Source organism: Galeopterus variegatus, unplaced genomic scaffold (genome assembly GCF_000696425.1).
Source record: "Galeopterus variegatus unplaced genomic scaffold, G_variegatus-3.0.2 Scaffold600, whole genome shotgun sequence".
NCBI classification, from domain to species: domain Eukaryota; kingdom Metazoa; phylum Chordata; class Mammalia; order Dermoptera; family Cynocephalidae; genus Galeopterus; species Galeopterus variegatus.
In genome coordinates this window covers 428,881-443,702 of record NW_007726711.1, presented here as the reverse complement: position 1 = coordinate 443,702, position 14,822 = coordinate 428,881, and the positions used below count along the sequence as shown (strand labels likewise).

The 14,822-nt window shown below is 36.8% G+C and overlaps 1 protein-coding gene across 1 annotated transcript in view; it reads left to right on the top strand.

Annotated features, from left to right (window-relative positions):
• UNC80 (unc-80 homolog (C. elegans)) overlaps positions 1-14,822 on the top strand; it is a 214,063-nt gene that overhangs the window by 90,491 nt on the left and 108,750 nt on the right. Inside the window, exons 24-26 of the mRNA XM_008570410.1 lie at positions 2,500-2,635; positions 5,482-5,615; positions 13,198-13,363. Coding sequence (XP_008568632.1) covers positions 2,500-2,635; positions 5,482-5,615; positions 13,198-13,363 — 436 coding nt within the window. The remainder of the gene's footprint in view (positions 1-2,499; positions 2,636-5,481; positions 5,616-13,197; positions 13,364-14,822) is intronic.

Here is a 14,822-nt window from a genome sequence, read left to right as displayed (position 1 = left end):
ATGAAGTTCATCTTCAAGAACTGTAGGATCTAGTCCCAACCTACCTTTTCAGCCTTCCTGCACATTGTTTTGTCTCATAAAATTGTGCTTCAACCAGGTGGCCTACTATCAGTCCCTGAACACATGGTGCATTTCCCTAAATATGGATCGTTTGAGACCCACCAACAGAGTCTCTACTGTCCCCATTTTCTATCGGCCAAAACACCAATTCCTCAAAGTCTACAGCAATGAGACTTTCTGAACTGAATTTAATCTCTCTATCTTCTGAACTAATGTAGTGCTTTCAGTCTCTTTTGCCACTTAATATGTTGTTCTGGCATGTTATTACCCCACAATAGTCTGTATGCTCATTAGGGAAAGAACACAAAACATAGATAACCAGACACCCTGTGTTTGAATCCCAGTTCACAGCCTGCTGAGTGACCTTGAGCAAGTCTCTCAACCTTTCTAACCTTTCTGTTTGCCAAACAGTGATCCTTCTGTAGGTAGGTTTGTAATCTACTAGGGCACATCAAACAAAATACTAGTAATACATTACTAGTGTACTATAACAACTTATTGAACTTTTTGTTTTACTTAATACCTAACAAATTACCTTGCTTAATAAATATTGGATGAATAAAGGGGCCGGCCCGGTGGCGCACTGCTACAGTGCGCTGCTTGGGAGCGCGGCGGCGCTCCCGCCGAGGGTTCGGATCCCACATACAGACCGGTTCCCGCTCACTGGCTGAGCGAGGGGCGGGCACAGCACCGAGGGTTGCGATCCCGTTGCCGGTCCCGGTCCGGTACGGGCGCGACACTGAGGGTTGTGGTCCGTTGCCGGACACGAAAAAAAGACAAAAAAAGAGACCAAAAAAAAATATTGGATGAATAAAGGAAAAAGGAATAAACATAGACCTATGGCATTTTCTAGTTCACTTTAATATTTATAAATGTGGACTTAATTTAAACTGCTTAGTTACAATACCCTGGTAGGACTGATATAGAAAAATTTCCCTTTGAGTCTTACTATTCAGTTCATTGGCTCCACTCCAGTCTCAAAAGTCATGTCTTCTCCTTTAAAGGGGATCCCCAAGATAGTAGCATCAGGACAAGGCCTTTTGTGTTGATGGTGATAGTTTTGTTATTAGGAACCTGCTATATCATTTTACACTATTCTCATTGATGAGGTTTTTGCTTCCTGGTTTTTAGCTCCTCGCTTAATTGCAGAGTTTCAGGTGACCTCTTTGTTTCCAGGTATGTAAGATATTAAAAAACTTGTGTTTTTATTTAATGAATTTTGGGATACATTTTTGTATGTTGGTTTCCAGTAGTCAGTCTAATTTTCTTGCATACCCAGAATTTAGTAACTTTTCTACATATTTTCAAAGTATGATACAGGAAGAAAGAAGAAAGTCAGTTGAAATTTCACTCTTACTAATGCACAGAGTAACTAAACTGTCAACCCCAAGTTCAATATTCAGTTCAGCTTTTCCCTAACTCTCCTGTCTCATCCTGTGTCCCTTCCATCATTATACACACTATGTAGCTGGAATATAAAAGGAATTAGACAGAGGTAGTGTTTATAGTCTCTTCTCATATACAATTACTTTTGATAAATCATACACTAGTGCATGATGATTTAGAAGTACAGGTAGCAAGGCTATTGGTTCTATGAATACTGTGTGAAAGCCAATATTGTCCATGTGCTTATATGATGAGTTATTAAAGCCATATTTCTAATGTTATTGAGTATTCTACCAAAAGGAAAGTCAGCATGTATCATGGAAGGGGGAACGAAATCCATACACGGAGCCGACAAGTACATATATAATGGCAGATAGAAATAAAATTGCCGCAACGGCATTCTTGCCAACCTCCAAACTCATTAGCACGACAGTGACATTCTCCTAAAATAGCTTAATCAGAAGCACTGTGAGGAACTGTGCCTTATTTTTTAACTGCAACAAAATCCTCCATTTAAAACAACTGCATATTGCCTTATATCAGACCTATAAAATAAGTGATCTTTAAGTAAATGGAAATATTTTTAAAAAAACTTTTGTGTGAGCATAAAGAGGTATTATTCTAGTTTCTACAAGCCTTTTTTTTTTTTTACATGAATTATCCACATTGTGGTATTTTATTTCACTGAGTTACACCTTATTCTGAATTGGGAAAGATGTTTGATTATCTTTCACACAAGTTTTCTGCATATGTATCTTAACATCTTATCCAATGGTACTTATGAATGGATTTTTATATATACATTCAAAAGCAGTATTTTGGCAACATTCGTGAATGATTCTCATCGTGGTCCTTCTGGAGAAAGTGTCAATGCCTTCCATCTCTGGGTTTCCATATTGGCAAACATGGTGGTAACAACACTATGGCAGGTAGAAGAGGCTTATGCTGGAAATGATGCCCATTAATTGATTGATTATGTCCTCTATACTGCAAGAGTCTATTTTAGAGTCTAATGTACTTGGTGCTGTTTCATTCTTTTTCTCCCCATGTTAGGCAATTGGCATCCGATTGAACGAGCTGTGCCACGGGGAAAGTGAGAGCCCAGCCAACCTGCTGGGTCTCATTTATGATGAGGAGACCAAGAGGAGACTGAGAAAGGAGGATGAGGAGGAAGACTTTTTAGATGACAGTAAGGAGACTCCCTTTACTACAAGAGCCCCTGCTTGTAAGAACCTCTGCTTTAGGAGCACTTAATACTTCTCTTTCTTCTCTCATATTCTTACCACCTTCCCATGTCTCCCCATGGCACCTTTCCCCCTTTTCCCTGTGCATGGATGTAAAGCATGTGCATAAAGCCACGCAAAGAGAAGGCAAGAACCAGAAAGAGAAGAAGACAGACAGGAGCAAGGGGCTGCAGGCAATGTGGAACATCCGTCACTTTTTAGTCTCTGACTCTTGCTATTGTACAAAGATTATTAGGCCTCTCTGAGTGAATAGAGTCGTGGATAATTACTGTCCCAGAAGAGATTGATTCAGATTTTGTGTTTTGTTATTGTCCTTGGAAATAAAAACGTCAGACCAAATAGAATTGACTGTAAAATACTTCCAAATTACTAAAGTACTGAAATATTTAACAAGTATATCATAGTATTTAACTTGAAATTGAAATATCGAAATATTTGGAGGTTGCTATAACTGTGAACATCTGCTGTAGTCTATTTATTTAAAATTTAGCATTGATTCCTATCATCACAGAAGAGTAGAGTCAAAGAGATTCCTGTTGCATCCCTCTCCAACACCATTTTGTTCATACGTGTGTTCTGCACATTACAGGCTTGTGTGTATGTGTACCACTGCCTTTTATAGAGTTTAAAATTCCAGTTATGGCTATGGAATTAGTATCTTTATTTGATGAAGACAGCACAGTTTTTTCCTCTTGACATTCCTTGGTGGTTTGAAATTCAAGTTCCCTGGTTATATCTTAAGGGTTGTCCTTAGTTAAGTGATGCCAAGCCTACTGCATCTTTGCAGTCATGAAATGTAAAAGGATAACTAGAGTGTAACACTGGAAAGAACTAAATAATAACTCTAAAAAATTATCTCCTTTTTACTTCCACACCAAGACTTTTTTTTTTTTTTTTGCATTTTGCATCATTTTACCCCTTCTAAGACCTTATCAAGTTAGAGCAAATAATCTTGACTTAGCTGTTAATAGAACACCAAATTCTTATGTCAGTTTTTCAACCTCATGATGAAAGTTGGCCTCAAAAATAGTCTAGATTATCTTAGAATGACTCACAGAATTGGGAATGATCTATTGGAAGACTCAAGGAATATCTAGCAATCACAGAAACTTGTGAAGTCCTGCTATGAGACCCATTCAGCCAGAAAACATCCTCAAACTATCCTGGATCTCCCAGAGGCCCTTCAAAACAGAGAGAAGCTGAAACAACAAGCAATGGATGCTTCCTTGTAGGCCAAAATGAACTCAAATCTATATTAGATCACATAGGTATCGTTTACCAATATGTTATTCCTGTGGTATCTTAGCTTTCTGTTGATACCATGCAAAAATCAATTCTTGTTCTTTATAACAGGATAGTTCAGATGATAGTGATCAGAGAACCTGGTTTAAGACCAAGTTCATTCTCTGTAGGACTGATAAGAAGAGTCTGGATAATAACCACAGGAGTAAAAGGACAGATCCAGAAGTTCATACTGAATGCCTAGTGTTCAGTTAGTTTTTTTTTTTTTTTTAATTTCACACATCCAGACAATATTTAGTCATATAGTCTCCATGGAATGTAAGATTGCTATCTCTGATTCTGTTCCACTTTCAAGTCAATACATAGCTCATCTTGTATTTAAAAGCTAATTATGGTGAAAGCAAGTTTTGGTCTGGAAATTCTGCAGGACCTTGTCTCTCCCATTCTTAATGACAGTCAAAGTCTCCAGCCACACATTAACTCTAGAGAGAAAATAATGGTTTTCATAAGGAAATGATAGCCCAGATATCTTTAGAAAACCATCATTTCCACCTGCTGTCAACAGAAATCATGAAGTATGTATTCCATTCAATTGAGAAAGCCTAACACACCTAGAAAACATTTAAAAGATATTTTTAGTAATGTTGATATGTAATGATATTGTGACAGCCTGATGACTTGATTCATTCAAAACAGATAACTGTTTTTACTTTCTTTTATGAGAGGCAAACTCTATATTACTTTGGTCTTCTTTTCTGAGCTGTGGTAATTAATCAGTGCACTTCTGCATAAGCTTTGATGATACATATCCGAAAACTAATCCTGAGAATTCTGAAAGTTTTTAGAGGGTCATCTTGACCATTATCTGTCTTTAGAGAAAAATCCATTATTTGCCCTGTGATGGATACAGTATTTTGCTAATTCAAAGACCAGTGTTCCTCAAAGCAAAAGAGAATATTTGCACACTTCTAGCATAGCTGCACCTTACCATGACAGGTTAGCCCATATAAACTGTGCAACATAGGTGATTAGATAAGTATGTCTTATCAGTGTTGCAGAAACACATTTGGATTAGAGCCAAAACAACTTCACTGTCCTCAGAACATCAAGACAGACATCCCTCATAAAATGAGCCAATGGAATTTTCGCATTTCCATATCTAGTTCAATGCTGTATACATAGTCTAAATCTGATTAAATACCAGTGTGGAAATCTTCAAGACTACTTTCCATTTCTGTTTTTATTAAAAGGCTTTCTAGTCTAGTTGGAGCTATATTTTGTTACTCTATAATGCCTAAAAGTGAATAATTTAGTTCTGCTTGTCTGATATTTTAATACTAAGGCACTTGTGATAGAATTGCAAAATGGAGAAAGAGAGAAGTGTATGGTAGTATACACATTATGCTAAAGGAAGTAGGTAAATTGAACTTGTATAGTAACGTTCTCATATTCAGTTTGATTTTACATATGTGTAGCTGTGTCCATCAAACCGTGCCTCTGCGTTTTGTATTGATTTGTCTTCTTATGAAAGAACTCTTTCATTTCACAGGTACTGTGAACCCCTCTAAATGTGGCTGTCCCTTTGCCTTGAAGATGGCGGCGTGCCAGCTTCTCCTGGAGATTACCACCTTCCTGCGGGAGACCTTTTCTTGCCTTCCCAGACCTCGCACCGAACCGCTGGTGGTACGTTAAAGCATGAATGTTAATAATTAGGCTACTTGGAGAGGTCAGACATGTGGCTAGGTTTTCAGTATTCATAGCTTTCTTAACTGTCCAATGGCCAATATATCACATTTAAAAATTCAACCAAGGGATATTCATACATAAAAAGAAATGGTCTTTTCTCTATTAAAAATAGTAATAGCTCCAAGGCTGACCTAGAAATCTCTAAAGATAGCACTACAGGGTACAATGTTTGCTCACTGTCAGTTATGCTGGGAATATCTGAGAACTTTTAGGTTCCTTTATTCTACAAAGTATGCAGAGTTTTATCGCTAACGTTTTCTGGAACTCACCTACAGATATTTTCGGTACTAACTGCTCATAAATCCATATAGAAATGTGCTTCCAATGAATATTCTCATTTAAATTATGGGTGAAAAGACTTCAGTGTTTACTGTGTAAACATCCTCAAGCTTATGAAAGTATTTGAAAAAGTTCACGGAAAAATTGAATTAAAAGATAGTAGGAATCCTTCCTTGAACTTTTTGAAGACTCCTTGTATATTTTTATTTCTGTAGCATTTCTTATGGGCTATGAATAGGGAGAAAATGACCACACACACACACCCACACACGCACTCAGGTATCATGTACCATCAGAACCTAATTGGTTTAACTGAGGGTACAAACACTGCGCAAGAGCTAAGAGTCTTTACAGAGCACGTGGTGCAGGGGAACATCTTGATGCCAATTTTCCTTGGCTTTTGATTTCCTAATGGGAACCAAGTTTCCAGTTTTTGGTGATTTTTGTTTGTTTGTTTGTTTGTTTTTATCACAGGCATCATCAGCCAGAGCTGAGGAACCAGCCAAATTCTTTTTTTTTTTTCTTTTTATGCAAGGCTCTTTTACACTCTTTTAAACTCTTTTACCAGAGAAATGGTTACACTAACAATCTGTCTGCTTCCATTTAAGCATATTTGACAGTCCACCAGCTCTCCTGCTTTTTAAACCAAATTAGGCCTCAGCAAGGCCATTCCCCAACCCTGGGGTAGGGACAGGGGTAGGTGACAAAGGAGTCAGTGTTCTGGTGTCACTGAGCAATGCCTCTGCCTCTAGTTTTTCAGTGTTCTAGAAAGCTTATGCATGTCCTCACACTGTAAAACATAAAATGGATATTTTCAAGTTGGAAATATTTATGAGTGAAATGTGAGTTTTGAAGAGAAGCATACCCACATTTGGACTGTAAAACTGAACTATATGGATATTGGAGAAGGAAGTTCCTTTTGCCCTTATGTAATTTCATATTAACCTGCAGCTTTAATTTTTTGAATGTCACTTTTACTATTATATTGAGTTTACTCTATAAAATCAAATCAAGGCCACCCCTCAACATGTGTTTAGTTTAATGTCACGTATAATAAAACATCTAATCTGTAGGCCTCTATCAGTGTTATCCCTATCAACATTCTAACTGTACTGCCTTCATAAAGGCACAGACTATACCTACTTTTAAGCTTCCAGATTTTTGTTGGTCATTATTTTGATTGAGATAAAAACATAAGAATCTTAAATTTTGAATCAGTTATTTTGATTAATATTCATTATTATTGTAATATTTTTTACTTTTTAAAAAATGAATCAAATCTTTAAAAAAATTACCATATAACCAACTGACAGATTAGTAGAAATGCCAAGTTATGACAAGAAATGAAGCTAAAATAGGACTTGCAGTCATTCAGTCAACGAGAAATTTTTTTTTTTACTTTTATATCACCTTTAACTAGGTCTCAGAAATCTTTTATTCAGTTCACAAGGATTTTCATGTTTTTTATTGAACCATAATTGAGTATATATATTTGTGGGGAACAGAGTTGAATATCAATACCCGCGTACCATATGTGGTGATGAAATCAGGATAATTAGTATATTCATCATTACACAGTGTAATCATTGTTTGTGACCCTTTACCAATTTCCTGCTAATCCCTGCTCCCCCACCTGCTTTCCCACCTCTGGTGGCCTCAGTTCTGTTCTCTCCTTCTGAAAGTTTAATGTATTATTGCAATTTTCACTGTTAAGTATAGGTTTATGTATTGTGTGGAGATGTGACCTTTATAAAATATAGGGGGAAAGAAGCCTTTTCTCATGTTTAAGCTTTCTAACTATAGTTGATAGTAAAGAAAACTCAACCCATGTTCTAATTCTGAAAAAAGCAATGAGAATAATAAAACTATTTTACAATACAGAAAGCTTGAAATTTTTTTTGATTTGTGGTAGGAGCACCTAATATGACATCTATGTTCATAACAACATTTAAGTGTATACTATGTTATTGATGACTACAGCTACAGTTTTGTACAGCAGATCTCTAGAGCACATTCACCTTGCTTGACTGACATGGTTTGCCCATTGGTTAGTAACTTTCCATTTCCCCCTCCTCCCAGTCCCTGGAAACCACCACTGTTTGATTCTATGAATTTGGCTATTTTGAATACTTCATGTAAGTGGAATCATGCAGTATTTGGCCTCCTGTGACTGGCTTATTTCACTTAGCGTAATGTCCTCAAGGTTCATCCATATCGTTAACGAATGGAGGATTTTCCTTCTTTTTTGAGACTGAATATTTTTTAAGAAATTGTATGAAATAGTGAATCTACAGACTAAACATAAATATAGTCAAGTTGAAATATCTAAAGTTTCAAAAAAACACTTGCTGAAAAGGAGCTTGTAGACCTTTGGAATATTTTATTAGTTTACTAACATTTTTATTAGTTTACTAACATTTTAAAAATAAATAGCTGCATTAATGTACAGAATAATATAGAGTAGAATAAAAATCATATTAAAAGATATAAACATTCTGGGATCTGATACTTTGGGATAGGAGAGGATCGAGAACACAAACTTTCTACCAAGAAAAAGTCTTTCTAATAGAAATGTCATAAGGCCATTTCCAAAATGGAAGAGATTTTCATGTAAAATATTTGTTTGGAAAAGTCCTAGTTACATTCAAAATGTGGAAGAAAAAGCAAAAATACTTTAAGTACAATAATTAAAACAAAGGTTAGTTTTAATTTGTTTAACTGCGGTTATTCTTAAAATAGATTTAGGAAAATTCAGGAAGTTACTGAGTTGGTGAGAAATGTAGGTTAAAAAAAGGAAAAAATTATATCAAAGAGTATTAAAACATTGTTTAAAAAAATATTTTTACCAACTTACTTTTACCCAGATAGATCCCTACATTAACTTAATTAGTGTGTTTTTGTGTCCCAAAGAAACTTCTTTTATTCACTCTTTTTGTCAATCATACAAAATAAATTATGTCTAAAAAAGAATAGGAAAATGTAGCATTTTTACAAGATTCATAATCTAAAAGAGCAATAATAATCAAATTTTTTCTTAATGTGATCTTTCAAATGCCCAACTGGCACATGAAAAAATGCTCAACATCACTAATCATCGGGGAAGTGCAAACCAAACCACATTGAGATTATCACCTCACCCCAGTTAGACTGGCTATTATCAAAAAAACAAAGAAAAACAAATGCTGGTGAGGATGCAGAGAAAGGGGAACCCTCCTACGCTGATGGTGGGACTGTAAATTAGTACAGCCATTATGGAAAACAGTATGGAGGTTTCTCAGACTACAGATAGACCTGCCATATTATCCAGCAATCCCACTGCTGGGTATATACCCAAAGGAATGGAAATCATGTCAAAGGGATACTTGCACTCCCATGCTTATTGCAGCTCTATTTACAATTGCTGAGATAAGGAACCAACCTAAATGTCCACCAATGAATGACTGGATATGGAAAATGTAATATATATACACAATGGAATACTACTCAGCCAGAAAAAAAAGAAGAGTGAAATTCTTGTTAGATTTGGTGAGACAGAGAAGAGAGAGAGACCTGAGTCAGGAGCCATTTCAGCCAAAAGGTTTATTCCTCTAATGTGGAGGGAAGACTGAACCAGATCAGTTACCACTAACTAAGGAAAGCACGGGGTTTATAAGACTTTTAGGGAGGGTTCAGACAGAGTAATTGGCAATTTCAAAATCAATGGTAGGCAAGGTGACACAGCCCTTATGGTCTGATGACATTTGGTAGGTTAAGTCACAGGCTCTTGATTAGCCACTATCTCAGTACAAAGCATTCCAGCCTAAAGCCTGCTAGACGAGGCTCACAAGACGTTCCTTTGATGATAAAGGTCATGTTTACCCAGGAGAGGAATCTCAGTTCCTGGAGCAGAAAAGGGAAAAGGGTGGAGGAGAAGGGGGAAAGTTGCTTAACCTGGCTGTGCTGATGTTAAACTAGCCATGAGGCCTAATAATTCTGCCACTCGCAGCAACATGGAAGAGCTTGGAGAAAATTATGTTAACTGGAATAAGCCAGCCACAGAAAGAGAAATACCACATGTCCTCACTCATAGTGGGAGCTAAAAATAAATAAGAAAGAAAGAGAGAGAAAGAGGAAGGAAGAAAGAACAATCATGATATGCTGAACTTTCAAAAGGAAAGAACAGAATTATGGTTACCAGAGGTGGGACAGGAGGAGGAGGAGGTTATCGAGAAACTGGTTAATGGATACAAAGAATGATTACGTTTTCTAATGTCGAATATAATAATTATCCTAATCATCACATCTTGTATACAGGTATTGATATTCATCTGTTACCTCACAAATATATATAATCAATTATGTTCAATAAAAAATAAATATAATAAAATAAATGTTATCTTTCAAACTTGAGAACAATAAAGGGATATTTTTTAAACAGAGAATTTTGTTTATAAAGCTGCTGGTCTATTAAAATATTTCCCAATTAATTTAGTGAAACCAATAACCAATGACCAAGTAACATGGAATTAAAACAATAATTCCAGTCAAATGCATAGATGAATTTATAATTATAAAGAAGAAGGCAGTGAGAAAGTCTCTGTATGTCTACATTTTTTATTAGGGAAAACAGCATATTGAATGTTTTCATGCAAGATTGTGCTAGGGGCAGTACCACCTGTGCCAATGGGATTCAATAAATAGTGTTATAAAAAATATACTTCGGGATTCCAAATGTTCCTAACATTAAAAATACAGGAGCTAAATACAATCATATATACCAAGACTAAATGGATGCACATCTATTGAGAGTTGATGATGAGCAAGATGGTGTGATGGTGCAGGGGTGGAGAAGGTCGTGATACAGAGATGATACATTGTAAATAGGAACCAACACATGAAAAACTATTTCCTGAAGCAAAATATAAGAGTGGAACTGAGAAAATAGCAGAGAACCATGGCTGGCCAAAGAAGGGGCTGGAAAAGTCCGAGGAACCTTCTTGGAAGAGGTCACATGTAAATGTAGCTTTGAAAGATGAGATTAACAAGCAAATAAAAGAAGAAATTGGAAGAGATAACTACATTCGATAATCAGAATTGTTATATTATTCGGGCCGGCCCAGCGGCGCACTGGAGAGTGCGCCGCTTGGGAGCGCGGCGGCGCTCCCGCCGAGGGTTCAGATCCCATGTGGTGACCGGTTCCCGCTCACTGGCTGAGCACGGCGTGGGCGCGACACCGAGGATTGCGATCCTGTACCGGTCAGTAAAAAAGACAAAAAGGAAAAAAAAAAAAAAGAATTGTTATATTATTACTTTTTGTCCCAACTAAGAAATTTTTCCAATTAAATGTGGCTACCAAAATGAAAACTAGATTAGGTTATTATTTTTCCTAAAAGAGATTACTTTCAGGGAAGCAATTATATTCTTAGAATATTTTTGACAGTGTTAAAATAGATTCTATGTGGTTCCTTTTTCTTTTTTCTAGTTGTGATATAATTTTCTGAGTACCAAAGTGTAACTTCTTTTCTAATGCCAAAGGGGAAAAAAAATAACAACATGTACAATCGAAAATTTTATCTTATGGTGACAATCAAAAGCATAAGATTTTAATCTTGGTGCAAACGGGGTTTTTTAAAAATGTTTTTGTTTTCTATTTCTATTCAAATCTGAGGCTATATTATATTATAATTAGAAAAATACTGCATAAAAATTAAGTTAGGGTTTTAGATATTTTTCAGGTCCTCCAAAAGACTTTTATACATTAATCAATAAATTAAATATGGATGAGCAAGTCTCTATTCATAGAGCAGGTTAAACTTTCAACTTGGGGCCTCACAGGCCAAACTCCTACTAAATAATTATACTCCCCAAGGCTTACCTTAAGATATGGGATCATTCTGTTCATCAACAAAGAGTGATGGAACCTTTTTATACATAAAATTCCCTCAATGCATGATCCAGTTTTAAGCCTCCAACCCCCACAATGAGGTTTCTTGAGCCTTGACTGCCTTCCCCCTCCCCTCGTTTGCCAAGCTAACTGTACTTAATCCTCAAGACTTAACTCAAACATCACCTCTGTATTTGTGTTCTGTTTCTCTAGTAACAAACTACCACAAATGTAGTTGTCTACAACAGCACAAACATATCATCCTATAGTTCTGTAGGTTAGAAGTATGAGGCAGGTGTCCTAGTAAATCAAGGTATTGGCAAGTCTGCATTTCCTTCTGGGGCTCTAGAAAAGAATGGGTTTCCCTGCCCTTTTTCCATCTTCCAGAAGCCACCCACATTCTATGGCTCATGACCCCTTCTCCGTCTTCAAAGCAAGTTGCAGGGCATCTCTCCCATCTTTCTTCCATGGTCACAGCTCCTCTGACCGCAGCCTGAAATTCTTTACTTATAAGGATTTGTGTAGTTAGATAGGGCCCATTTAGCTAATACAGTATAATCTCCCTATCTTTTTTTTTTTTCCTTTTTGTCTTTTTTCCGTGACCGGCAATGGATCGCAACCCTCAGTGTTGCGCCCGCACCTCGCTCAGCCAGTGAGCGGCCGCCGGTCTGTATGTGGGACCCGAACCCTCAGCGGGAGCGCCGCCACACTCCCAAGCGGTGCACTGTAGCAGTGTGCCACTGGGCCGGCCCTAATCTCCCTATCTTAAGGTCTTTAATCTTCATCACATCTACGAAATTCCTGTTGCTATGGAAGGTAACATGTTCACAGGCCCCAGAGATTACAGCAGAGACATCTTTGCAGGGGGGCCTTACTCTGCCAATCACAGTCTCCAAGTCTGATTTGTAAGCTCTATCTCTCAGTCTTGGAATTTGTCACTAATTTGCCTTCTCAGTTTCTACCTTGGCATTCTGAGTTCCTTTAGGAAAGAATTATTTCTTATTTATCCTGCAGTACCTGACGCATTCATACTCAAGGCATGATTATTTAATAAACAGAGAAATGCCAAAGATGTAGCTAAAACTGCAGACAGGAGTTAAAAGGTAAGGAAACTAGTTCTGAATCTGGAACAAGGCTCCCGCTTTTGGAAGGTAAAACGTGTGAGGAAAAAGGGGAACCTGTGAGTTTGGGAAATTTTATGTATTTTTTCATTCAAGAATAGCTTTTCCTGTCCATAATCTAAAACTGTCATTAGATAAAGGAGTGTGGCTGTTTAAACGCAGCTGTGTGTCATTCAAAATGTAGGAAGGTTTGCTGCAAGACCAGTGCAGGGCTGGGGAGATACCAGCCCTCACGTACTCCACACTGACATTTCAGGACTTGGAGACCTGCAGACATCATCTGGATCCTGAGATGGACCGGCACAGATATGAGAGGAAGATCAGCTTTGCTGGGGTCCTGGATGAAAATGAAGACTCAAAAGATTCTCCCCACAGCAGCAGCCACACCCTCAAATCAGATGCAGGTGTTGAGGAGAAGAAAGGTATGGAAAAGCAAGAATTATTTCACGTTTCAGGTTTTTTCATAGGATATTTGGATTGGGGTCTAAATAACAAAATATGTGCTCAAATTGTTACGATACTGACTGTGAAGGCTCAATGAAATAGGAAACCATACTAGTTGAAGGTTGGACTCTGCAGTCAGAGAAGCCTGGGTTCTGATTCTATCCCAGCAACTCACCGTAACCCATCAAGTCTATGAGGCCATCGACTGTAGGATGGGTCATTATTTACCAATTGGAAAGGAAAAACACTCCCAATTCAATTCTTATGCAAGACTTTCTTATCACTTAGTTTATGTTTTATTCTTATTGAAAGAGGGCTTTCAGACTTAATTAGATGTATATTATTATTATTATTACATATCATTCTTGTGCAGTCAAAAAAAAGTATAAATAAACTGGTTAACGTTTTTCTAAACCATCTTCAAGTCAGAGTTCAAATTTCTTACTTTTTAACTCAGTTGTCAATGCTCATTTTTTTCTATATGATGATGTCCTGTGTGCCATCAAAATGTTAGTGACACATTACTTTTTAAATGGATTCATAAAAGAAGTAAAGCTATTTGCACTAGGTACTTAAGTATGAAGCCAGCCAACCTTCAGTCTCTCTTCGGGATTGTTGTTACACACGTCTGACTTACCACCTCACCCACTCTCCCACCCCTCACTACCACTTGGCTCTTTGGGGGTAAAAGACACTGGTATTTATTCTGTACATTTTGTTGCTGGTGCTTTAGATGTTCACATGGACACTAGTTATCACCAATGTATCACAACTGCTACTGGGAACTAGTGATCATAAGATATCATCAATTGTACAACACATCCCAATTTTGAATATGTTAAAATGTGAAAAAGAGGTGCATCTTAAAATGAGTGAAATATAGTAACTCATTGTGTGAGCTTACCTGAGTTACTTATCTTCTAAACTGCAGTTTTCTTTTCTGAAAAATTGGGTCAATAACACTACTGTATTGCGATGCAGAAAGCTTTAAATAAGACAGTGCAAGTAAAGCATAAACTTAGTACCTACTGAATAGTAGGTACACAATAAACAACTGTTGTCATTGTTATCCTTTTTATATCATGAGCATGCAAATTAGAACCCACACAGAAAACCCTAATTATGAACTAAAGATTGCAAAATTTTAAATTGCTCTCTAGAGACTCCTTTAAACTTTCAACTTCGTTATCTGATTTTGCTATTTCTTAAATTCCCTTGCCTTTCGATATTTTCCTAATAAATTTCAATTAAAAGAACATCTGCAGGTTTGTTAAAAGAGTCAAAAATGATTTTGTGCATTGAAGTATTTTCTACTGTCCTATCAACAATGACTCAATAAAAGTTGTATAACTTGATAGAAGAATGATTCTCAGAAGGGATAACCCTACATGGAAAAAACACAAAATATTTAAAATCTTGTAAGGAATAGATACATGC